This window comes from Phalacrocorax carbo, chromosome 5 (assembly GCF_963921805.1).
Source record: "Phalacrocorax carbo chromosome 5, bPhaCar2.1, whole genome shotgun sequence".
NCBI lineage: Eukaryota > Metazoa > Chordata > Aves > Suliformes > Phalacrocoracidae > Phalacrocorax > Phalacrocorax carbo.
In genome coordinates, this window is record NC_087517.1 from 31,495,957 (window position 1) to 31,523,497 (window position 27,541).

The window sequence follows — 27,541 nt, forward strand, 5'->3', positions numbered from 1 at the left end:
GAAGGTTGTTTTTTGATCACTGTAGTAGCATATGCACAATGTTTACACAGCAAACCAGATTACATGAATTTTCATTCTGACCACAAATACAGCCTGACAATAAGCAGAAAAACGAAAGACAGACTAAATAAATTTCACTGAAACCCTTCCCTCTGCAGTGTACCACGCTGGTGTTTTACTGAGCAGAGTTTTAACAACTGTATGAGTTGTACCATGGCTTGTTAGCATCCTGCACATTTTTACACAAATTTGTAAAGTATTTCTTTCCTATTTGAGTCTCAGTCCTGATCTGACTCCTGAGTATCTTACTGGTTTTATATATTTTAGCCTGAACACACTCTGGCAAGACCCTGTTTTTTGGAGAGGGAACTTTCCCAAAAGCATCCTGGAAAATGGCCACAAAGACAGCAGAAGGAGTCTTGCTCTTCAGTCTAACACCTGTTGAAAATTTGAGATAATTATTCCCTATGTGTGTTTAATAAGTTAGATTTCTCCTTAGTCTGACAACAATTATATCAGAAGGGATATATTCACTCTTCATCCACAATAACATGCAGAAAAGAAACAATCTACCTGCATGGCTCCAAAAAGCACATGCTTGTGTTTTACTGAGGATGACAAACACACCTAAGAACAACTGGGAGGGAAGAGGGGAGACACAAGCCCATAAAGTATGAACAACAGGCTAAGAGACAGCGTAATCCACCTTTGGATTTGACCTCTGTAATCCATCTTCGCAAGCTTAGTAAAAAATACGGGGATGAAGCAATATCTGTAAAAGACAAAGGGGCCAGAAGTAGGACATTATGTATCTCATTGAAACCTAACCCTCCCCCCCAGTTTCATGAGCTCCATCTGTTCTCTCCACTAATACACAGCAAGGGTAATCCCAAACTGCTGGAGACTGAGAGAAGAGAGCAAGAACAAGCCCCTCTCCCAAGTGCTGCACCTCTGCAGGCAAGTAGCCAGCCTGAGGCCAGAGCTGATGGATCAGGTCCTCCTAGACCCCCGGGACAGTAGGGGCAGGGCCCAGAGGCCTCAGTAAAAGCACTGGTCTTTGCAGGCACCTGCTGGGCCCAAGAAACCTGAATGATTGGGAAACCACTACTTCTCTGCACTGGCAAGGTTATGGACTGGATTGTGTGACTGATGGGCAAACAACTATCAGAACCAACTGCCAGGGGATTTGAAAATCTGTGCTTTAGAGGCATAAGGACTACCAAAGGTCAGCTGGCAGACAGACAGACAGAAAGCTAATGAGAACTGCCTGGGAACGCAGACAGAAACAGCACAGGAACTCTGTTTAGTGTAAAGCAATACCAGTCCTGCCCTTTCCAGCCATCTGCCCATGCTCTAAACTACCACATGACTAACAGAGAAAGGTAGCTCTTCATCTGGTGCCACTGACTCTGGGCTATGGGAAGCAGAAAACCATCACCTTTACAGTTTGCCAAGTAGGGGTCCCATTAAGGGGATGACCCTCTTCACTCACTGCTTTTCAACTGTGAGTTCTGGCAGTGTTGCTCACCACCCCACAACTGACTTAATACAGACACAACTATGTTCTTTTAAATGGCTTCTTCCCCCACTCAGCCACCCCTCTGCTTTGACTTCAACTTAGAAAACAGAAAAACTGCTTTATCTTCCCCAAATATAGAGTACATGCTTCCTAGTTGTTCCCTGAATGTATTTTAATATATTTTAAAATTGTTAGTATTGCCAAACTCAATTTTTCCAGCATTATGTCAAAGTCAATTTTTTTATCCAGCCTATGGTAGAGCTTTCAAGTGCTTTTTGTTCACTCAGAAAAACTGTGTTGGTTTTCATACTCTTTATAAAGCATTGGACATACCAATGTGTTTGAGATGCAAAGAGTAGAGGAGGCTTGTCTTTCTTCAGACCAGTTCTGCACGCAGTGTAATTAAACATGGCCCTTACTATTTTCCACAGACTATTTTCCATTCATGGTTGGAAGCAGACTGTATGGGCAAGTAGCAGATGTTTCTTTTTAGTTCTCTATATGACTGTGTGGATGCCCAATATGTGAAAATCATTTTCTGGCAAGAGGGGTTATGAGGCTAATTTTGTGTTCTACACATTTCACTCAGATTTCCTGGGGCTCTCTTTTTATCCCCAGGATCATTATTCAGCCTCTTGGTGGAAAAGTGAAACACAATTATGGCATATGGATTTTAACCATGGCAACAAATGTCTCAAGTGCACTCTAGTGAGAGGGGAGTTCATCTAGCTTTTCTGACCTTCCCCTGCAACTTAAGCACTATTTGGTATTCTTCTTTTCCTTGCCCTACACTACTGAGAGACATGGCTATGCTCTGACATGTTTTACATCCAAGCAATAAGTGGAGCAGCTTATGTTCTCACTCACACAGAGGTATTCCTGACAACCACACACCAAAGCTGGATGCAACAAGGAGAAATACTGGTTCAGGGAGCACTGTAAGAAGCGTCTTCCTCTTAACTTTCAGGTGCACATGGGAGTCTGAGAAACAGTGACCTTCAGCTTGCTCTGCCCAGCGCTCATAGTCTTGGGGAAAGCAACGTCATAGAAAGCCCTGCAAAAGCAGGGATGATGAAAGTGCTAGGTCACAGCAGAAGCACAATTCACATGCGACTGCAAAAGACTTCTCACAGAGTGGGGCAAAGTACCCTGCCTGGTCCAGCCCATGGCCTGTAAAATGCTCTGGTGTCTTCTGGCTTGAAAAGCACTGGATAAAAGCAAGTAATTATCACTTGTTCTGAGCATGCAGGGAATTACTCCAGTGAGCAGTAACTCCTGGGAGGCTCTTTAAGAAAGTGAGCCCACAGCAGTGTTTGTAAATAAACATCTTTCTGGGATTGTTTTTTGGCCCCATTTCATTGAAAAGTTAAATCCGGAAGCAAGCACTGCATTACTTTTTCTAAGCATTTACAGGTGTTCACAGCACACCTACTCCATAGCACTCCTTTTCTGAGATTGTGAGAGGGAGATATGCACTGTTTTGTCAGATAGGTGACTTTTTAAATAGTGGCATAGTACTGACTAAGCATGTTCAAGAGTAACTTCCCTTAATCAGTTAGGCCAAGCTGTGAAATACTGACCCAGACAGAGACATGGACTTCCACTGGCAACTATCACTCAGCAGTTTCTGCTCCTAAAAGGAAAAGTTCTTGTGAATCTTTCTGCTGAAGCTTTCAGGACATTTTAGGCCACATGTGCTATTCATTTGTCTCCATAATAATGGTTTCATATGCTACCTGGAGGTAGGAGGAAGATAACATGATGTTATCTTTGCACCTCTTCATCCTTTCTGTGATTGGTAAAATAATGGAAAGATAAAAAAAGATTATTAGAAAGTCCAAAAGGTTACTGACTCTTGAATTGTAGTTGTGATTCTGACCTTGATAGTAAATGCAAAAAGAACAACACAAGAAAGGTCTTTTATCCTATTGCCGAAGGAAGAAACAGAAAAACAAACCCAGAGAGACAAAGGAAAGTAGTACATCTTTCAGCATTCAGCTGCAACGCAAGATTAAAGCTTCTGACTTCATTTAGCTTCACTAAAACCCGTTAGGTGGTGACAGCTGTGTGTAATAGGAACCAGTTAAGCTCCCACCAAAGTTACAGTATTGAGCCCATTCAAGTATTCCCTGCAGTTCTGACCACAGACAGTGCTTAGTTGCTGTTGTATGTTTATCTGTTGTGCATCTCAACCAGTCAATACTCCAGCAGCAACTGGGAGAAGAACTGTCAAAAAGCTTTGAAATAACTATCACAAAGGAGACCAGATACCATTGTCATGCCCTTGCTTTTGGTTACTCCATAGCATTCTGGGAGCAACAGTTTAGCTGAATTGCTTCATTTTCTCTTGATAGACAAGTTGACTGTGCCACAGCAAAATTCCCATGCTCAAGGAAAGTAATAAATATGCAAGAGGCTGAGTGCTCACTTAATTACCTTATCCTCCCGCTACCAATAGTGATGCTTTGTTCAACTTCGAAGCAAGGAAACTACCATGTAAATAACAGAACCTAAACCATTCAGCCCAGGAATACAATATGCTGACTATGAGGTCTGAAGCTGCATGTAACACTGGTCCTGGTGATTTCTACCCAAATCCAGTGAATCTACAGCAGTTGTCAGCACTTTTTTTTTTTTTTTTTGTAAATTAAGCACTAAAGACAGCTCTTTCCATCATTTTCAGAGTTTAAGCCACAAGGTCATATGAAATATCCCAAAACTGTTTTAATTTTAGCAAATAAGGTGTTAAGTCATGCATTTTACTGTTTAAACTAGATTTCCCCTTCATTCATTTGGAAAATAAAACCCTAAATATTAGGCTTACCAGTAGCCCAAAGCAATGTAGCCTGCATGGAGATTTCCAATAAACACGTCCTGACATTATACTGTCCTTGTTGCAAATTTATTGTCATGCATGAAATTGCTTTGTAAGGCCTCAATATTCAGACACAGATCTGTTACATTCTAGAGTTTCTGGCAGACTCCACTCCAATAATTTAGACACTGAAGCTGGTAGGAAGTAGAGTTATATGAAGCCTATTCAGAAGTTTTCCAGGCTACTATTTTTCATCATTAAGTCTACTTGGATTTAGATACTCTTTTCCTCTATTAAGCTCACCTATTATGTAACACATTTTAGCATTAGGCAATACACTTCAGTGTGTTTCAAGCTAAAACACAAATACATGAAAAATGAAGAATTTCTGTTCTGAATTTACTAATATAGCACCTCCCCCTTCATTCTTAGATAATGACAGAGATCTAAGCCTGTTCCATGACCACAGCGACTATCAGTTAACGACTGAATTGACTGTAACCACCTGCAAACAAGATTAGACATGTAAGGGATATTATATATTTTTAAGTGACAAAAAAAATTTAATGAGAACTACACAGCAAATGAGACCCAACTACGAATTTACACAGAGAAAAGGTCTTAGCAGAAACCATAAATATTTTAAGTTTTCTAAAAATCACTCAAAACCACCTCTAAGAACTGCCAAAAAATGGTGCAAGGGGTTGATGAACTCTACTTAGTTTTTCTATACCAACAATACAATTACTGCATTTTAGTTCATAAGCAAACATCACTATGCTGGCTCCAGAGCACTCCTGACAACAATACGCAGTTCAGTACAACTGGTGATCACAATCCATATTCACTGGAGTACAGAGACAGAAACAAAGTTCTCCCTGCTAGACAGTAAGGTACAATGGCAGCTCAGCGCAACAGAATCTGCAAAATCAGCTCAGTAGCGCTTGGGCTTTCTACCCATACAGAAGCAGAGCTCCAGTGGCACTGACGTCACTTTAGATGCATCACTGAAGACAATGAATACACCACTGAAGTCCAGAGTTAACAAACTTCTACCAGTACTACAGCACTTTCATAAGATATGCTCATGAAAATACTGACAAATATTGTGGACAAGTTAAGGTTGAGTAGTTTAATATAATTTTTTTCTGTTTAGCACTGTATAATACACAGATTTTATATAACATATATGCTTAACAAAAGGCCAGGTAAAACTTTAACCAGAAAATACGTTTTTATGACAAGTATATACAAAATATGTGACATGTTACTACAGCAATTATTTCTGCTACAAATTTTCAATGGGCATAGACATACATGCTGAAGATCAGGAATAACCAAAATTATAATGGAAAAAATTTAGAAAAAAGACATAAAAGAATGAGGAAAAAGAATGAACTAGAGAAGGGAACTGGAAATTAAGTGATAGATGGGAAAGTTAGAAGAAACTATGAGGCAAAGAAAAAAAATACAATGGTGGGATAAGCAACAAAGATGATGGGAAATGAAGAGACAGTAAAGGACTGGCTTCCAAAGAAGGTAAAGATCAAAGAAGAAGTATAAAAAGAAGAGATTTAAAGAAGTTAAAAGAGACTTCAGAAAACCCCATAGACTGGATTTTTGGAAGAGCTTTCATACTCTCAGATACGCTGACACTGAACTTGATACAAAAGAACTAGGTTATGATGGATCACTTAGGGGAAAAAGAAAAAACCATAGTGAGATTTTTTCCAAAGAACTGTAGTTTTGTCCCCCTTTATCTTTATGTACATATGTAAATGTACACTTATGCATATATTACATGGTGCCATCATCACCAACCAAGAAGTATTCTTTTGATGAAACCAAATGCTGCAAACAAACAGGGTGTAAGTAGCCCCTCCCCAGCAACAATGTGGGCCCCACCAATGAAGTGGCCCCTCCCCACTAATGCGCCCCTCTTTTCTCAGGTGGTGCTGATGGATGTCTCAAGCAGATTTACCTACCAGCTGTGTAATTCTGCAAAAGCAGCTTTGATCTTCTTCACTGAATTATCCACTTCCTCTTTGATCATCATACGATATCTGGTTAGAGAAACCGTGCAACGCTGCAAGTCTTTTACTGATTTTTCAATGTTCGGGCCTAAAATAGAAAACAAAAATAGCACAAAAGTCAGAAAGCTGGTTTTGGCTTTTCTGAATGAGGGAGAAGAACTAGTTAGTTCAACCTGTTATTTGCCCAGATTAGGATCAAGTGGTTACCCACTAAATCCATAAATCCAATTTTCCATAGTCCTTCCATGGTACTCTTCAGTTTCTAAACATGTTTGCTCATATTCGTTCCCCAAATCAACGTTAAAAGAGCAATATTAATTCAAATTATTTATTTGAAATCTCATTAAATATCTTAAATAGACCATAAATTGTTCTACTAATTTTTATTATGCTGAACGTGATTCTGCTCTCACTTTACATTTTATTCCCTAGAGGCCTCAGCTGTCTGATCACTTCAGCAAACAGCAACCAGGGATCCAATTTACCTCTTTTTTTGACTGAGTCATCTGTCTTTGTTTCAGGTTGGGTTGTAGCATTGGATGATTTAACTGAGGAAGATTTTGACTTTGGCCTGCCTAGGTTACACTGGAGTTGAACTGATGACTGAAGAGACTCATGCTGTTCTACTCCATTCATAGTCTTTGGGTTTAATTCCACAGATACTCTCTGGTGTTCTCTTTCTTTATCTGCAAGAAAACATTAAGGTAGAAAACAGGGAGCTATAAGATTAAGATAGATATGAAGCCTTATTGAGCCTGTTGAGTCTGAATAACTTTATGTTTATCCACTGGAAAACCCAAGTTTTTTTTTTCCACTGGCATGCATTCTACAGAACCCTGGAAAGCAATGACAGAACAAAATGGTTTTGGTTATTAAACACCAATCTGAACACATCTATATTTCAACAGTCTAAAAAGAAAAACCCATTAAAAAAATAAACTATTCCATGCCGATATGAAAAAATAACATAGAAAGCATACTACCAATTGTAATCTTTGCCCAAGTATTAGAGAACAGAACTAGAGAGGAAGTCAGCTATGGAAAGCATGAAACTTTAATGTTGATACATATATATCTATATCTGTATCTCCTACATCTCAGACACACACAAAAAGTGTTCATCATTTACTCAGCATTTTACAAGCACTGATTAAACATTCCTACCTGAAATACTTACCTTACTACAGATTTCTATCAAAAGCAGCTGCTAAGAGGGACCAAGCAGGAAATGAAAAATGTCAAAGATTAGGCTCCTGGGTTCAACAGCTTCAGAGGGATAAGATAACAATGCCTGAGCCTGTTTGGCTGCCACAAGATGACCTGGTTTACTCCTTCCAAGACTCCAAAGGGATATCAGCATCATGACGGAGGGACAAACAGACAAAGAATGGCTATGAAAACTGACAGGAAGGGCCAGCTATTACTGCCACTGTGAATTTTAGTTAAGGAAACATGTATAGAAAAGAATTTGTTGTGCTAACTCATTTTTCTAATCTTTGTGTTCGCTTTGATGAATTAATGATAATTTGTTCTGAAGATGCTCTTTTTGCATCACTTCATTGAACTGATGTTGTGTAGTGTCTGGAAAAAGGGGCTTGTCAGATTAACAATGGGATTATAGCCAATGGAGTGGGATTAACACTGCTGGGACTCAGGGATACCACTTGGACAGCTCCAAGATATCAACTAGTGACTTCTTTGTGCCCTGGCTGGGCTCTTGGATGGGTGTAACGTACATCTTGGTATGTTTTCATGGCAATCATATAATGCCAAAGGAACAAGGAGGAACATTAGTGCCCAAATATCTAAAACAGCTTTTGCAAGCAGAAGTATCATCTTACATAAAACAGTATCTAAGAAAATAGCTAAAGAAGTTAAAGAAACCTGTGTATCTGTGAAAGCAAGAAACACCAGGTATACAGCGCTCTGAACATATCAAAGGTTCAATGCAGATTACCAGTCTCACACAGAGACTACACATAGCCTCTACGCACATGCTACTACACATGGATCTACACATAGCCAGCAACTCCGTTCCGAGATAACTGCCGTTAACTTTGTGCAACCCTGGCTGCACATCACACTAATGCAGATAGCTTTGATTCATAAAGAACATTCTTTTTATGGTCAGTTGAGGCTGGCCTTGCCAAATAACTCCAACAGACAGTTAGAAACAAGCAGTCTATCAGCCAAGATATAGAGAAAGGCCAGGGACACTGGGTTCCGTCCCCAAGATTAGATCTTGTGAAATTTGTTGTTAAAGTGCAAAATAATTATTTACTGCATTTAATTAGAAGCTTTGGTATACTTGTCAAGATAAATGACAAACTGACAGCTTTTTGCCTAAAGAAAGTAATCTAGAGCAATGGTTATACTCTAAAAACTCTTTAATCATCTTTTGTCTGCAATATACTTTGACACTATTTCTTCCAAAAATGACACACAAGCTACTTTGAAACCCAGTAGCAAGATCACCAACATAGCTAGCAAACAATACCTTAGTATGCTGCAACTGAACTTTCAAATTTGATTGACGACAATCAACACAATTAAAAATAGACCGAGAAAGTCTGCATCAAATCTCTGAAGAATTGGGCCAGCTAAGAAACACATATAACAAAATCTAGGGACAAAGTCTCTCTCAAATATTTGAAAGAGAAGTCAAAGGTTTGGGTAATAGTACCTACAAGTAAACTGCTACAGGGTTTGGTACATGGTGGCTTGGAACTTCAGCACTAGTCTAACGTGTGACCTTGGCTGTATTAACCATTAAGTATTACCAGACCTGCCAATAATAGCAGCAGCCCAAATAAACTTGTTTTGAAATCTGCTGAGCTGCCACCTGCAAAATGAGCGGTTTATCTTTTTGTAACAGCTTGCCATTCAAAACCTTTTAAATAAAGTGAACCTCAATGGATTCTTTGGCTGAAAGAAGAGAAAAACCTTTCTTGAGATATAAACAGGAAGCTTGAAGGATTCACCAAAAATCATCCTACATGAAAAACAATTTTAAAAAGTACGAAAGAGATCAGTATCTGATTTGTGTGTGGTTTTACCCAAGTTCCTGCAAAAGTAATAGCATGGCAAGACAGTATTAAATAACCTTTCAGTGCATTCATGCCCCTTCTTTATAAGGGCATGCACAGGAAGGGTAGCTGCACGTCCTTCAGATCCTGTGCTGCCAAGGACTTTAAGGAGAGTTGGAGGGTTTGTTCTGGTCATCATTTTGAAGTAATCTGGTTTATTCGGGGCCTTTTCCTCTTCAAGATATTGAGAGGGAGAGCACCTGAAATGCTCCCTAAGGCCCTCCATGATGAGGCAATTTGGCTTTCCAGGGCCTTGAATTTTGTGCTTCATTTCTCATGATCGTTCTGAACCGTGAGCTTTCTGAAGGTGATGGTGAAATGACTACAGTAACATTAATTTGACAGGAAAGGAACCAAAACAAACAAGCCAGACAAGGACAAAACAAAGGAGATTACAACACAAGGGGAGCAATATGAAATGGGTGCACTTTGGACTCGCTTCAGCACTTCAAACTGGTTTAGAACAGTTTGTGTGACTTGCTCAGAAACTACAAGGGCACAGCTGTTGGCCCCTGAGGGATTTGCATCACCCTTCTCTTCTAATTAGTGCCATTCATTTCAGCACAAATTTAACAATATGTACATAGGTGGCTTTTGACCTTAAGAAAGTAGCTATCATACTGGCTGCAAAGACGAGGATTCTAGTGCAACTGAAAATGAAGAAGAAACTCTTTCCTTCTCTGTATTAAACAAATTGCAAGGAACTTATTTTACTATGCAAAGGAAACTTTAATATTAAAGTTTCAGGTCTTCCTTCCTCTCCATTTCCTTTCCTTTCTTTTCTGCCTTTTTCTTTTATTTTCTCCTCTCTACCCTGTTTTTGAAACGGGATATGTGTAAAAGTTTATAACAAGTGCAAAGCTATGGTAATACCTCATTTGTCACTTGTAAAAGCAAAATAAAATTCTGAGGTACTTTTTGCCCTTGGTATGTACAACTCTCACATCAAAGAGAAAAAAAAGGACTCAATCCCAATGCCAGAGAAAAAGATCACTAAGAGCATGGGTAGTCTTGTGTTCAGGTCTGTTGCCCCCTAGAAAACACTCCCCGTGCATGGACAATTCAGGCTATGTACCTTTATTCATGCAGGTACTGTTTCAAAAAAAGCAACTCTAAGAAGTTTGACATGGGAGCTAGACATATATTTATACCACAAATGTTTACACCTCTCAAAATAAGTGGCAAGAATGCTTTTATTATTATGGAAATGCAGAATTTTCTGACTTATGGCAAATTCTATCTAAACTAAGTGGGAACCTTTAGCAAGGGCAGGAAGAGTATCTCTGATCCTTTGCAAAGCACCAAATTCTTAGGACAAAATTTCTTGATAAGTAGTTAATTTTTTTGGCTGGCTGCTATATGTTCCAGTGTTTTCATTTAATTGACCAGAGGCTGGCACCACCAAAGTCATCTGGAAGCAGCAGAGAATTTATTTCAGGAAAATTATCCACTGGGCACATTCCTTTAAAATGAGGTTTGAGAACTGTATTTGCAACCATGGAAAAAGGGATTTCCAAGAAAAGTTATTTTAAGGCAGTCTTCTATACTTCTTAAGACACAGGTAGGAAAGCAGAAAATACCAACAGCAGCAATAATCTCGGGCTGTCAGAAGTTTGACATGCGAAGCGCTGAAAAACCATTACCAGTACAATTAAATATGATCTTTAAAAAAGGATACTTGAAGGCAAAAGCTTTCACAGAGCCTCTCCCCCAGAACAGGTTTGTTTTAATTGATGTTGCTATAATCATAACTCTGTATCTACTACAACCCAGTGGGGAAGAGCTCTCTGTGTTACTGTCCCCCAGAGTTTCAGGATCAGTATCTAGACCCTAGCAGAATCATGTGTGTACTAAGAGGCTATTAGACTGCCTTTCCTCAAAGGCCCTCCCTTTCCTGTTAGGGAAAGCCAGCAGAGATCTACTGTGACCAGCCTATTCAGAGAAGATGTGAAAAAGAAAAAATGGACTAGTCTAGACTAGGTAATAAAGAAATACTGTAATATGCCACAAGCTCATACTGCTCAAATGACTTTGCTCCAGATGAGCGACTTTATCGCTTCTGTCACCATTTTACAGTCAAGCCATTTTCTAACCCTGCATTCTTCTGTATTTATACCTGTAATAATCTATATCAGCTGGGCCTCTAATTATAATTTGATCATTTTGCCTCTAAAAAAAAAAAAAAGACATTTTGTAAGGAAACATATTGCAAGGCAAACTGTGCCCAGATATAGATCTGCTTGCATGACTTTAATAGCTATGTGCATTATTTTGCACAAACACCTCTCCCCAAATTCTTTTTATCATTTTCAACTTCATGGCAATAAAAATACCATTATCTTTATGTAAATGAGGGCTTGGCTATTGCCAGTTAAAAAGGTGTTTTGTGTCAGATGAACTGACCTGTGGTTTCTGGACAGAGCAGCGCTGAGTCTACAAATCCTGAGCCTTTGTTCTTAAGAGAAGTGGCTTCCAGTTTCTGATTGGCAGAACCACTGCAAGAGCTGTCTTTAGAGCATCCATTCAGATGGCAGTCATATACTCCCTGGAGCTCTTGAGATGCCTTCTCAGGTCCACCACTCTTGTTTTTAGGATCTTTATTGCCTTGGTGCTGTTTAGATTTGCTTCTTTTTCTCCTATTGTTCTAAATGGAGAAATATTGCAAAAACAGACACATCACTCAGTGCAACTCATATAAACTCAAAATATAATCAGTAAATTGTCCATGCTCTTAAATGCTATACAGGTGACATCAGTGTAATGATGTTTACAGGCCATGCTGTGCTATACAGCAAAAACTAGCACTATAACTGGCTGTGACTATGCAGGATACAATTGGTTTCTAAAAGTGTTTCTGCACATGGGCTGTTTTGGGATTTGTTCTGTACTTGTCCAGGGTCTGGCTCCCACACACATGTACACACATGTGCTGTCCCAGAAATTCTCTCAGAACACTGGGCTAGAGAGATAGCAACAGATGAACAGGATTAAAGCTAATACATACATTTGCTGTCAAGTATTCTGTCTACAGGTATGAAGTCAACTATGTTAGCAAAGGCAGACAAAGTACTGGCCAAAATAAAAGTACTACATTCAACTACAAACAGGTGATAAATGGTCTGAATGCTTTGATTCTCAAGAGCAAGTTCTTACCTTCTTTTTCCCTGTCATGTTCCATTCTTTTAGAACCTGAGTTGCACTGCCTAGAGAAAGAAAAGATAACACATTTCAAGAAAAGTTCAGCTATGAAAAGAATAAATGTGTTCGAGAACAGTTTCTAGTCTCCTAGCTGGGCAGCATTTCCATTTGTTGTTGCAAATTCTTTTATGTGAGTAGAACAAAATGAGAACTGCTTTCTCCTTTTTAGTTACCTGTTTTATTTGATTACACTACATACAGTGGATGCACTACTTACAGTATTGCTTTTTATGGCCTTCATTCCACAAAGTGAAGTGAGTGCCTAATTTAAATCACTAGCATAAGCCCCAGAAAAATCAACACTCAAATCTCTTGCCTGAAAAGGGAAGCTTCTCAGCACCCTAGTATAAACACTGGGTAAACCAGATAGTCCACCCTGACTCTAGAGCTTCCACACGTTTTAAAATCCTTTGGCATTTTTATTGTGTTCTTCCTATATGTTATCTGTCATATTCAGAAGACATAAGAACATAAAAATTAAGACTCAATTAGCATCCAAAAGAGTAATTTTGTGGACTCCTGCAGAAATTCTGCATCACACAGACACAGTAAACTTAGGCCTGGCAGACAAAAATTGTTAAAATTTGTATTGAAAAATTATTAGAATTTTGTATACTTGAAATTCTGTCTGCCAGCCCTAATGAGTTGGTTAGATAAATTTATGGAACAAAGCAAGCAGAGCCTTGGTCAGACCAGCACCAGCTGCCACATTAGAAGAAAACTCTTCCGCATCTAGTTAACATCATTGGTTTTTTTTCTCCTGGGCCCTAAAGCTGATGACAGACACTCATGGTAAGCATGCAGTCTGAATCATCATCCAAACTACTATGGCAGTATCTGCCATGATAACCCTTTTAATCACAACCAGGTTAAAGGTCTTCGGCTTGAATTTAAAAATCACTTTACCATCACTGCATAATTCTAGTAAATATTAATTTATTATCCTTTCCAAATGTGTTTCATACTCAGCCATTCTTCTCACTCATTTCAGTGAACTCTTGATATTAGTATGAAGTAGTAATGCTGTTTTCAGACCATGAGTCATCAACTTGTAGTCAGCCAAAGGCATGCAAGGTTTTCAAATGTACCAAAATTATTTTTCTGTCACAATAATCCAGATCCAAGATTATCTGGTGAGTCTATCAGGCACATTAGAAAAGATGACATGTCTTGCTAACAGTGCTAAGCCTAACTTGTTAAATTGTGAAAAAAACATGTATGAAATCTATCAAAGCCATATTTTGTTTCCTAGGACATGACAACACAGACAGAAGGCTAAGAAAACTATTTTATGTATAGCTATATATATCTATATTTAGTTATACACATACATACTTATATAAATAGAATCCCCTCTCCTAAAGGTATGCTACCTTTTGGCAGATACCATGTTTCAGTATGTAGAAAAACACCCAGACATTTGCTGCCCATTTTACTCCATGCTGCTGAAAATATGCCATTTCCCTTGACAGCTTTGTTAACTGTTTTCACAGTATCGTCCAACGCTCTTTCTGTGTTGGCTGGTGTTGTCTTAGCTTTGCTTCCTTCAGCTTCCCTGTGAATACTATGCATGGTGAGGGCTATTTTAGGGATTCACCCAACTAACCCCAGTTTCCTCCTGTTGGAAATGCACTAACTGCGCAAGTCCCAAAGCCCCCACTTGAACCCACCAGTATATTTTCTTGAACACATCTACAAAGCAGCTGAACAGACCTTCTGATTATGCTTAATTGTGTAAACACTAACACAGCAAGTACAACATTTGAACTGATATGTTATTTTACTCAAATACCATACACGGAAGTAAATTTATTATAGAGATATCACCTATATGCCACTCCAGATATGAAGCAAAACAGGAGCTGGTCTCAGGAAACTAAATTTGAACTTTTCTTGATTCTGCATGCAGCACCTCTGAGAGAAGCATTAAATGGAGGTGTGCTCAGCCTTTTCACTCAGCACGGCCATCCCTGTGTTTTTCACTGCATGCGGAAATGCATTCTCTGCAATTGTGATATTTCAATCTTAGCAATTTTTGTCTTTCATATGAAAAAGATATTCAAAGTGCTAGATTAATTTTATCCACAGTGGCAGCTGAATGGACACATGTCTTTTCTCATGCTGTTTCTAGACAGTAAGAAATACTAGCTGTTTTCAGATGCTTACTTGCAAAGACTTCTGAACTCAAGGCACAATGATCAAACTGGTGAATTTCAAACAAAGATCATTTGACCTTGGGTTACAATAGCTTGCTTTTCTTCAAGACTTTGTTGCACTCTTGCAAGGCTTGCTTTTGCCCTGTTTCTTCCTCATAGCAGATGACAACGCGTGGCTATGAAAGCACTTCCCCTTTTGAGGAGCCATTGGAAACAACTCAGAGACCACAAGCAAGCAATGGCAACTTAAGACAAAATAAACTAAATGAAAGGAACTTACTGAATAATCATGGAGCAACCCTCCACTACTTTCCCCCAACATATATTACAGGAAAACAAAATTATTGTTAGCTAGATGCATTGCATTTTCCTTTCTCTGTGTGTAAACAAACTCTGATTTCCTTACATCTGTCAAAATGTGCCTATGCAGATGTTTGAATCAAAAGGCACCATTTAGATCAGATGGAAGAATTCTGATGCATTTATAAATAGTCCAGTTTGCTTAGATCTGCTTTTTGTATATTGGTAAGTAATTCCTAGTACATCATAATGCTTTTTGGCTGATACATTTTAGAAAATTAATCCAAACCCAACCAAGAACTATTCTGAAGTAAAATACATATGAAATAAGCAGCTTGGTGAGATGGCAAATCAACACTATGAGGCATTTTTAAGATACACAGAGCTTTTGAGACCACTGAACTTCTAGTATCTTTTAAGCAGCCCAAAGCTACAAAGATTTTGAAAGGATTTGCTCATGGTATGCTATTATTCCTGCAAAGGGTTCTTACAGACTTTGGTGAAAGTTCAAAATCCTTGCCATTATATATTTGTCAGAAAAGTGTTATTTAAATACAAGTGACCTTTCATGGTCTCATGATGCAAAATACAAACTCAGATCCAGATTTAGAATGGCTCAAACTTTCAATGGAGTCTTGATTCAGCCCTTATAAATGTCAAGGCTATTTACAAAATTCAGATTGAGGTTTGAATGTCAATGTATGCATCAAGTTCAGGGTTTATGGGCCTGGTTATCTGCTTCACAACTATCCCAAATTCATCTTAGTTACTGTATCTTCAACAGTGAATCTTATTCTCACGCATTTACTGTAAAGAGCATTAACTTTCATGCAGAATAAAGAAGGTCTGCAACAAGAATGGCACCAAAAACTGCAAAGTCAGATAGTACAGCCATGTCAAATTCATACTGTGAAGAAGCAAAGACAGACAGGAGGCTCAGTTATAAAAAAAATGAACTTTCTAAGCATCACAATCATCTGAATTTCAACAGAACAACAGAATGTATTTTGAGCCACTAGAGACAACAAATATTTTAGCCTGCAGTTGAATCCCTCATGCCTTAGTGAAAAAGGTACACTGTACTCACCATCCATGAAAGCTTGAACAGCCTTGTCTACATTGTTATCAAACTGCTGCAACACCAGAACTATCTCATTGTTGCTTTTGTTTGGGACAATTGATCGGATCGCATTAATCTGGAAGGAAAAAAATGGAAGACAATAATATATGGGTTTATCATACTCCTTTAGAAACAAAGTACCTCTGTGCCCATGCATGTTTATATAAATACACATTATACACAACATGCGTACAAGTATACAACAATGTATCTGTATGAAGCGATACCCATGCTCTCCCTACCTGGCCCATACAACTAATGAAAACAATTTATTCAAGAGACCAAATCATAGAACTGGTAGCCAGTAAGCCTTGAACCAAGTCCTACCCTCAATCACAGTGGGAGAACTAGTTTAACTAAACTTACAGAGTTTGGCCTTATGCTTCTTTCCTGAATGTTCCATTTGCTGCCATGCAACTTAACAAGACACACCACCTCTACAAACTTACGGAGTACACAACTACTTCAACAAGGCTGCTGCATGGCCTTGCTACATCCAAGTTATGACTGTGTCTTTTTGACATCTGGAAAACAGCCATATGAATGAAAATAGTCACAGGCTAAAAGAAAACAGTGTGATTTTTAAAAGCTCTAGTGGCTGCTCAGCACAAATTTGGTTTGCCGTTCCATATATATATGTGGCCAGGAAGCTTGTATAACAAAATCCAGAAAAAAGGACATGAGAAACGAAATGCTTCCTTCAGGAAGCTCTGCTGATGGATGAGGTGTTACACCCACAGTGATTCTGGCATGCCATGCTTCAATTTCACAGCGTTTGCTATTGCTGCATTGCCTTCAGTATCCACTTACACCAAATGGTAATTCAAAGTCCTATATTTTAAATAAAATATTCCTATTGGAATCATGTTGATGATTTACTTTCTCATGCCCATGTAATACAGCTGAAAGTAAACAGTTACATGAAACTTAATTATAGTATTGTTTTAATGCTAGATAAGGTTTACTAGGTAGTACCAAAATAAAAATACTTGGTTAAATATAATTAGCAAAACTAACACAAGCCTACAGTAGTTCTCTGAAAAAAAAACAAGAGAATTGGTGCCAAAACCAGTCTAGTTGCTCCAGATCAGCTTTGTGAGCTTCTGTGTCAAACTATCCAGCATGTATTTACTATTAGAAACTTGTTATTCCACTGCAAATGTTTATCTGGCACCCTTTGCCATCTTTCTGTGGAAATACATCCTTGATTAGGGTGTACTTTGTTTACCGCATCACAATGTCATCAGACTAATTTCTGATTATGAAGCACTGGTGGTCATTTTATTATACTGTGAAATAAATTTGTGAAAAAAAATAATATGTGAAGATAGATCTGTTTAAGGGAACTAGGCTGGCTTACATGGTGAGAATATTTGCACTACATTGTCTCAGCTGAAGAACAATCTATCTAGGTTCCCTTTACGGTGTCTCAATCAGTGGACACACCACAAGGTAATTCAGAACACTTAAATGCTCAGATTTATAACCAAAAATCCTATTTAGCTGTAGTATGTTCACCCCACTCTTCAACCACTGTTATTTCCCTGTCCTGTATACTAACGTAAGCCACGACTCAACTCAGATTCTGTTAACGCAGTGATTGAGGGCTCTGATTCATGATGCCTGCTGGACTTAGCGTCAGCACTGCAAAAGGTTGATACTTGCTTCAGCTAAATCCACACAGCATCAAACTTCCTGGAGGATGCTTTCTAGATGATCTCATCTCTTCCACTGTGTAAGGAAGGCCACTTTCTAACTTAAGCACCCAACTTTAGTACATCAACTTAGTACGATTTACTCTGCTCCTGTCCATCATCTTAGCACATATCTCTTTGCAGCTTCATATTTGCCCACAACACATTTCAAATGGCAAGTCTAGCCTTGGTTAACTCAGGCTGCAATCATAATTTGGAGGGCAGTGGAGTTAAATTGATTGTCTACTTCCCAAGGACCCTTTCCAAAGGCCTATCTAATAATTTGGCACCCTATGACTGGACAAAGCTTGCCCACAAGCTAGGACCCAACCCAACAGCTAGCTGCTTTGGAGTCTCTAGTAAACACAGGTAACTTTATGCTGGAAGTTCAGACAGGCTAGACTGTCAACTGGACCACTTGAACCAGAGGCCAGAAACTATCCAGAAAATCTGTCTGCTCAAGTGTATCTTGTCAGCTGATATGTATGTGTGGGGGGGGAAGTAACGAGCGTAGCTCCCTATGCACATCAGACATTCAAGTGAAAACCAACCCAAATCAACAGGATGTGCAGAGAAAGCCCTGGAAAAGGAAATTTTATTTATCTTCTGATTGTGGGCACAGGCACACTATTAACTGATAAAGCTACAAGTATGAACTGAGCTGGCTCCATAACAATAAAAGTTGGCAAAGACACTAGGACAGAGCAGACCACAAGCAGCAGCCCATTTTATGTTCAAGCTGGTAGTTGCCAAACATTTCCACCATGTGGATTACATCTTCACATTCTCACAAAAACTTCCCCTCTTCTTTCACAATCATGTGGATCATCTCTCTGCCTACTCAAAGTTACGTAATGTCCTTGTGGCAACTGCTTACAGGAAAAATAGTAAAAGGAAATATCTAGTGTGTTCTAACAATCTTTAAATATAAGCATGGGAATTTCATACAGCTTCTAGGTTCTTTTTTGCTATGAAAGGTCTGGAAGCCTCAGGAAGCATCTGGAAACAACAAAGTGAGGCCAAGACCACAGGATGGATCAGGCAACTCGCCACACGCTGCAGTTTGGAAACTTCTTAAAGACATTAAGAAGAACATCTGTGGGGTGGAGACCACTGACACACAAGAACTCGACCAGGCAGACTATATTTTAGCCTACAGAATCTACTGAAGACTTGATTTGCACTGTATGGTCTTTGTTAAGAAATTTTTGATTAATAGAAAAAACAGAATTAAAAGCTAAACTGTGCTTCGTCCAACTAGTTCTTTGATTAAATACAAAAAGGTTATGGAAATATTCTAGTTGTGAAGACAACCCCAAAAAAGGCAAGATTATGATCTTAGGAGGAATACTCGCCAATACAGAGAGAAGAAATTAAGCATATGACCAACACTGGACACAGTCCCATTTTAGTGGGATTATATAAAAATTTCGTTTAGGGAACATTAACATACTGCAGAGCTCAACAGTTCTACTGCCAAAACCCAACAACATCCTTTGTTGACTGTTGTACAAAATATAGATTTGTTTATCTTTCCATTTAGAAAACCAAAAAGTTAAGAAGATTCATGAAAAAATTTCTCAGGAAAAGAACATCAGCTTGCAAAGTAAAGTATCCAGAACTTAGGAAATTCCACATCAGAAGCTGGATCTTAATCTGTTTCTCTTGTATATGTATGCTATGATATCCGGGATACCTACAAGTTGTTAGTGTTTCTGCTTTCCAGATTTCTGCAGTGACTTATGTGGGATAAGATAAATGAAAACCAAAATTTGCAACCAGTAGGATATGTCAATATTAGAAAAAAGTATATAGATACACTGCTCTGTTCTGAAACATCAAAAGCAGACACAAACCCAGAATTTCAGACGAGAAATTCCAAAAGGTTTTGCTCTGAAATAAAATATTTTTTCTTAAAAATTTTTAGGAACAAAATGGAATTTTCTAGAATTTCAAGGACAGACACATCTATGTGCCAGACATCAGGTCTCCAACATATGCACTGTTTGATGCTTTCATCCAGAATACACTGGAACTGTTGTTCACAGGCAATGAAAACGTCAGCAATTTCTGGACATCCAGAATTTATTGACAAATGGCTGCAAGCCCCAAATTGTGAGCTGACACTGTATCTGGGAGGAAGACAAGGCATGTTGAGGGAGACTAGGTCACAACAGACTTTTAGCCTAGAAATGCAAATTTTGAGGTCCCCAATACTCCACCTCTTAGTCCTTTCACCCTGATTTCAAAAACATGTAGATTTCTATGAAGCTCAGGTCTGTCCACACATGCAAAACATGTCCCATGTATCTCTGGAAAGGGACACAGCGATACAAAAGAAAATGCCAGAGGGAGGGGTAGACAACCTTCCTGACAGCATAAACCTAACACAAATACACTTCTACAGCTGAAGGTCATAAGAGATGTATCACAGAGTGTGACGAACAGAGGCACAGCAAAGCTCCAGCAATGCTTGACAAATACAAGATGACAAGTGGGAGATATATTAAAGGGCTGGATGTGAACAGCCCAGGTATGCTGGCTACCCTCTGCTTCACCTGCTAGTTCAGGTGATAAACCAGCCCTTTTGCTAGTACGTTTTACACACCTCAACTGCTTACAAGTCTCCAGCTGACTGAGAGAAGTCAGTTACTTCCTAACCCACAAAACTATATAGAGCTCATTTTTATTAAGGGTATGATAGGGTGATTCCAGGTCAGGAGATAATTCCCAACTTTCTCTAAACTTACAGTCCTCAAACTCTCCAAGAAAGTCCATCTTCTCAACATGTAAGCAACAGATTATGGAACTACAATAATCCAATATTGTATGACTCCTCATCAACAAATTCCTTTTTTAAAATATTTAACATCCTAAAGGATGAAAAAAAAAAAGTAGAAGAGCCAAAGAATTGCCTCTCATGCAGTGACACTGCATTAATACCTAACAGTCTGCAGGAACAAACTCACAGCAGTCTACTTCATTAGATTTATTTCCGTGTATGTGGGAGAAAACATTTTCCTCCTACTTGCTGAAACCTGATCATAGGATGAACAACATTACCAGACAGACTACAAGGAATTCAACTATTTTAATGATTTCGTGAATCATCCTGTCTTTACCCAGTGTAGATTCCCAGTGAGTTTCTGTCATCATCTGGATGCTGGACAAACATTCTGGGACATGAAGGGAATTCAGTAACATACCTTCTGAACCACAGATAATTGTACTGTTTGTTAATGTCAGCATTAGTCGAGAAGCCTTCACTGACAGTAGTTAAATTCCTAGGCTTTCCCTCCTGTAGCCTGACCAGAAAGCACATTTCTTTGTTTACTACTAAGATGACTTGCTCAGAATTTCAGCTTACAAAAGCTACTTTAAAGCAATCACAGATCTAAAATATAAAGCTGTGATCTTGAAAACAACTGTGTATGCTCAAGAACATGGAAGGCAGAACTCACATCCACCTCCACTTAAATCCATGATCCCAGAGACCTAACTTGCAAGCATGCATTTAATTCCTGCGGACCTAACTACTCTTTTGGATAAGGCTAAAGTTAGTTCAAAGTTTAGAAGATTTTAAAACCACTTTTCTGAGCTGAAGCCTTAAGCACACACTTAGCTTGAAAAGCTTGCTCAAGCCCTGTTAAAGTTGCTACATCGAGCCAGGTTGTGCCTCATTAGGAAAAGAATTCCACAGCCATGAGGTTATTTTTATCAGTCTCTCATAAAAGTTGCTGAGGACTGCCCAGAATTGATATCAAAATTGAAAAAGGTTCCAAGTCTCCTCTGATAAGCTGGTTCTACCCCAAAATAAAATCCCCAAGGTCTGCTCAGATACACTTGACTATTTTTTCTGAGGATTACTGTTAAACTATAGGCAATCTCACTTGGGGAAAATTTTTGGCTTGCTCCCCCCAAATAAACAAATTCAGTAACAGGTTACTTCTGAGGAGCATGGCACAGAGGAGTGGAAGACACTGAAATTCTAACCTCTCATGATATCTTACTTGAAGCTTTCATGAACATCCATCTCATGAGACTTTCGAGATAAGTCAAGCTCAAAATGAAACACAGCCTGCCTGAAAAGTTGTGACAGCAGATTACCTGCTCCACACCCAGAACCAAGGTGACATTGCTGTGTATTCCTCCGAGTTCTTCAGGTTCTCTGTCAAGTTTCAAATGGTTCCCAGGCAACTGTAACAACATGGAATCAATGGTTGCCTGTTTGCTGCTCTACTCCATCTGCTCCCCCTTGGCATCATCTCAGAGAGGATGTGTCTGGTGAATAAGTAGTATATCCGGGGTTCAGAGAATTTGTTTATATATTTCTGACATAGTGACAAATTAGCCTTTGCTGAAAGCTCACGGCTGTTCTGAAACCCCTGAACACAGTTGCTCTAATCCACTTCAAGTAAGTTACTATTATGGTCATTTATTCAGTTAGAAATATTATTACTTATGCTTGGTTAGGAACACCAATGCAGATCCACCTTCGCTTTGTACTAAACATTAAGAACAAGAGATTTTCTCTATGTTGAGAGCTAAATTCATTTAGAATTATGGTGATCAACAAATACCCAGACATTTCCTTACTTCGTTTTTACGGCATGTCAGTAGCTAATCTTTATGTACACACATACACCACATATCCACTGCAATCAAGGGACAGGTACCAGTGTAGTCCACATTCAACCAGATTACACCTTCAACTGGGGTTGACCCTGTAAGAATCCTGTAAGAAGAAGGAGGGCTATCTGCAGAAGTCTGCTGGTTTCTATAATCTAGGAATTTAGCATTAGCATATGTCCTGGCTACATTAAGCAGGAAAATGTATTTTAAAAATAATTCATGGCAGAATTTTTTAAGGTTTTTGAGAACTCCTACACAAATATATTTCATAAATATATTTGACTTCACTGCATTAAGAGCCTATTTCTTACTTCTGAGACATTTTTCCAGAAGCTTTACTAACCAAGTTCATCACGAGACACTGAACAAATGTTGTTAACATCCCTTTTGGGCAAAATAACAGCTTTGATCAGGTCTGCACCTCTTTTTCCACTACATGACCTATTTATCACACTGATATCTTCAGATCATTTATCCCCAATAAGGACAAAACAAATTCTACTTGCTGCAGTAAAGTACTTTAGGCAATCATAATGGATTTATTATGTTGCCCCCATCCCCCAGATTTGTAAACTAATTAAATGGAACAGCCAGACATTTCAGGAATCCTGAAAGAACATATTAAAAAGTTTTGCTCTGTAAGATCTGTTCTGCTTGAATAATGACAGCAGTATTTAGAGACCTGAATCTATAATATCTTTAACGCAAGTTAAATGGCTCATCAGGTGACACAAGTGCATTTTGACCAACTTTGATGGTCTTTGGACTAAGTTCATCTACTTCAACAATGGGTAACGAACGGCTACAAAGGTCAACTTTAAGGAGACCTAGTGAAATCAGACTGGAAACTATCTATCTGCCTCTGTAATGTATGATTTTAAATTTATATACTGCTTCCACTCCTTCCACTATGAATCCTACTCTTTCCTTGCATGCTGACTATCACTTATGAAAACCACAGTTATGGTGTAATGTAAACAAAACTTACAATCCCCCAAAACACATTTGAATAAAATTTCATTCTTGCAGTTTATGAAAGAATCCTGCCTATCTGCCTCTACAGCTCTGACACTTAAAATGACAAATGAAAAAGTAAGACTTTCAGGAGAATTTCAGCAAAACTTCACTCCTAACAGAATCCCAAGAGGAAGATTTTAATCTGAATGAGTATTTTCCTAGTTCCAGCTGACACCAGATCTCACTTGTTCAAACATGTTTAGACACACAATTAAAACAAAACAAAACAAAACAACAACAACAACAAAAAAGGCCCAACAACAAGTCCTGAAGTTTGAACAATTCCCAATATTTCTTTGAATCAAAACCAAAATCACATGCCAGAGCTGAATGGCTATCCTGGGGAGTGCCTGATATTCACCCTTCTGTTGTTAAACTAAGAGGGTCGGATTGTTGCAGGAGACAATACATCACTTGTATTCCTCACTCCAACTGCTTCTTCTTTGGAGGCCTTGTCATTCATGATCTCAGTACCTCTTCTGGTAATGTACTAGGTTAATGCTTGAATATCTCCATTGATTTTATGAAATTATTTTGGAGTTAAGACAATGAGTTTGGCCAATTTTATCCCTTAATCCAGTGAACTTGTGCTCATATGACCTACGTATAACACTCAGCCTCTGAAAATCTTGATACTAGAAAACAAGTTCTTAGTTATACTCCATTTTCAGGCACAGATGAGTATAATCAGAGGCAAGAGGGAGAGTGGCTTAGTGAAGGAAGACTATAGTAGTAAGGATCAGGGCAGAGGTAATTATTCTGAGATCCTGACAGTAAACTTCTGCTTGTACTAGCTATGCAGGCATGTAACGACCCTTGCGGCTGCTGAAATGCAGAACTTGTGTTATTCCAGAAAATATGCATGAAAATATCATAATCAGAACAGTCCTGGCTCCCCACAAGAGTATCACAGCTGCAGGAGCCTCTGCCAACTATGGAAACTTCCATTAGCCTTCCTGACATCACAGGCCAACATTTATATAAATCTCTTGGGGGGGGGGGGGGGGGGGGGAGAAAACAGAATGTTTAATCTATTGCATTTATGAACTATTTCAGCTGAAATGCCAAGAATGAATTATGCAAGTATCAGTACTACAGTAGCATTCTCTTATGACTCAAACTAGGGGTAGGGTCTTACAGAGCCTTACAGGACTTACCGGTTCAACCCTTTCTTTGTATTTCTAGGGCATTACTGAGTAGGTTCTAAAACTACAGTTGCTTTATAGTTACTCTGTTTGTTGCTGACAGAAAGAGCCACCATACAGTGATATCTGTATATCGAGTTTTGGCATTTCTGAAGAAAGCAGCAGAGATGTAAGGCATAGTGTCTTCGAGGGTATGGAATGGCTCATCGCCCTTCCCAAGTGCCCACAGAGTATCATATTGTCCCTAGAATTTTTACATCTTGCAGCAGACCCCTCATAGATTATAAGCATCAGGACTTGAGGAAAAACTTCTTTATTTTGAGGGTGACAGAGCAGTGGAACCAGAGAGGTTGTAGAGTCTCCTCTGGAAATACTCAAAATCCACCTGGACGTAATCCTGTGCACCCTGCTCAAGCAGGGCGGGGTTGGACAAGATGATCTCCAGACACCCCTCATGACCCCTACCATTATGTGATTCTGTGACTTCACTTATTTTGTGGGACTGTGGCAGAGCCCAGAGCCTCTAGGAAGCGAGAAGATAGAAAGTGCTCACAGAATGCAGGGCACAGTTCAGAAGAGCAGCTATCAGGGAGCGACAGATACAGGGCTTTAGGTGTGCAAATACAGAATAGGAGCTGTCAGGAAGGAGTGGGGTTCCCTCCCTGACAGTTCAGGAAAAGACATGGGGTTTCTAAGGTTCTGGGACCAGGGGATGGCTGGGAAAGGGAAGCAGGTTCATCAGCTTTTCTCAGGTGAGTTTTGCCATTGGATTTAGGTGTCGATGAGGTCTGTTCTGTTTTAATCTCTCTGCAGCCAACATGAGGTCATGACAAAGTCACGAGAGATGCAGCATAAACTGTCCGGGCCTCTGCACTGCAACATGCAAGGCTGAATGTCAGACAAGTCTCATCTCAGAACACATTAGGTACATTAAGGTACATTAAAATGCATGCTCCAGAACTCCAAGGTCTCCTTTCCTCTGTGCCTTTTATGTACTTCATTCCCTGACTTAATTTTTGCATCCATCCCTTCACAGTCCATCTGTATGTCACAGTCATTGTTACTTAGAGGCATTAACTAGTCACTTATTCCAACGCAGGCTTGTGTCACTGTCTTCCCTGGAACTTCTTGGAGAAGAGGATGTGTATTATTTGTGCTTGTAAATCTCCAGCCAGGAGCCTGTCTTTTATTGCAGTCCCAGGCATGCAAGCTTTTTCTGTGATTCCCTTTTTTGCCTTTTCCCTTGTGTCCAATGAGGTTTGCTCTAGTATCAGTGATGACAGTTATGTTCTCTTGTTCATCTATTGTGTTTTTAGCACCAGTTTCTGTAGTCGTGTCCGTTTTAGATCCGAGTCACCATGTCACACCATTGTGGTTTTTCCATCAGCCAACTGCTGCTGTAATTCCCAGAGGGGCTTTGTAGGTAATCAGGCTCAAGGGTCTCAAGCTGCTTTTGTGGTGGACCTCTCGTCTTCATGGCTTCATCTGTTGGGCAGTCTCGGTTGCTAAATGGTAGTGTCCTGTCTTTTTGGCCTTCTTCAGTTTTTACATTTTCTGGAGTTTGGTTAGACTTTTTTTTTTTTCCGGAATCTCTCGTTTATTCTTGCAGGTAAAGTCAGGTCTTCTTTTAACAGCCAGGTCCCTGCGGCTCCCCCCCCCCCTTTTTTTTCCTCCAGATACCTCCACCAGTGTTTTCCCACAATGGGAGCAGAAAAGAGGGGAGTGGAGCGCCGGCTCACCCTCCTGTCTTTGCAGGGCTGACCCTGAGGAAGTGTGGTGCATGGGTTGATAGCATGAGTATATGTTATGTGGGTGCACTAATCACCTCCAGATTGTATCAGAGGGAAAGGATTTTGTGTATTGGTGTATTTGTCAAAGACACGAGTTTTGTGTGGGAGGAAGCCAGCTATCTGACTGGTTTTGGGATAAGGTAGGTTATACATGTTTTTAGGTCATACCTTATTTGCCAGATGTTTTGAACTAATTGTGTCTGATTTTCCTAGCAGCTCATGAACCAAATGCCATTAACTACTAGTCATGATCTGTTCTAAGAAATACACTACCCGACTGAAAAGTTAATTATTTGTGAACTCAGAAGTAAAAAAGCAAGTTAACTAAAAATCTGACCACTGACCTCTAGTTCAAGGCTATTTCTTTTCTCGGTCATGCTGTGGTGTGTTACATTACATCTTAATTCTCTAACACTTTTTGGGACTTTTCTGGATTGGAAAGCTACATTTATAGTAACTTCCACACATTCCTCAGGCCAAATGATTTTTTTCCTTGATATCAATCAGTCCACCTAATTGCAAAACGTAAGTTTTGAATTGCAAAACTGAAGTCAGGCCAATCTTTTCCTGCTGAATAATTTTTTGTGTCAGTTCAGGAAGAGAGTTTATCCACAGAATCATACACAAAGTTTTATTCTTTTCCTTTCCATTGACAGACTTAGAGAAGAGAATATTTCATGTGCCTGCTGCCCTGCAGGACGTGTGTAATGTGCCACAGGCACGTCTTATCATACAGTGGGAGATTACTACATTTCTCAGTTTCACATTGACTAAATATCAAGGCAATACAGAACAGTGAGGGCAGTCTTGATCCTTTCTCCTTGTGCATCTTTCATGAAGTGAATGGACCTAATCAACTTTTCACTGATACCTGGATAAACTTGAGCTCATTGACAGAATTGGATTCTGGCTTCAACATTTATCATGCTGCCTTAAAAATCTGTATCACAGCACCATATTGGGCTTAAGAAAGCTGTAAATCAAGGAACTCATTAGTCTTCTCTGAATTTCTTAAATGCAAAGCTCCATTTCTCCT

At 39.2% G+C, this 27,541-nt stretch overlaps 1 protein-coding gene across 5 annotated transcripts in view; it reads right to left on the minus strand.

The window, feature by feature from the left end:
- SPATS2L (spermatogenesis associated serine rich 2 like) overlaps window positions 1–27,541 on the minus strand; it is an 83,902-nt gene that overhangs the window by 15,870 nt on the left and 40,491 nt on the right. For 4 of the 5 annotated variants that reach the window (XM_064451924.1, XM_064451925.1, XM_064451927.1 and 1 more), the window contains 5 exons: window positions 16,195–16,303; window positions 12,607–12,656; window positions 11,857–12,097; window positions 6,853–7,053; window positions 6,320–6,455 (listed from right to left, as the gene is read on the minus strand). In XM_064451924.1, the coding sequence (XP_064307994.1) occupies window positions 6,320–6,455; window positions 6,853–7,053; window positions 11,857–12,097; window positions 12,607–12,656; window positions 16,195–16,303 (737 nt within the window). The remainder of the gene's footprint in view (window positions 1–6,319; window positions 6,456–6,852; window positions 7,054–11,856; window positions 12,098–12,606; window positions 12,657–16,194; window positions 16,304–27,541) is intronic. The other variant, XM_064451926.1, reaches the window with a different exon arrangement.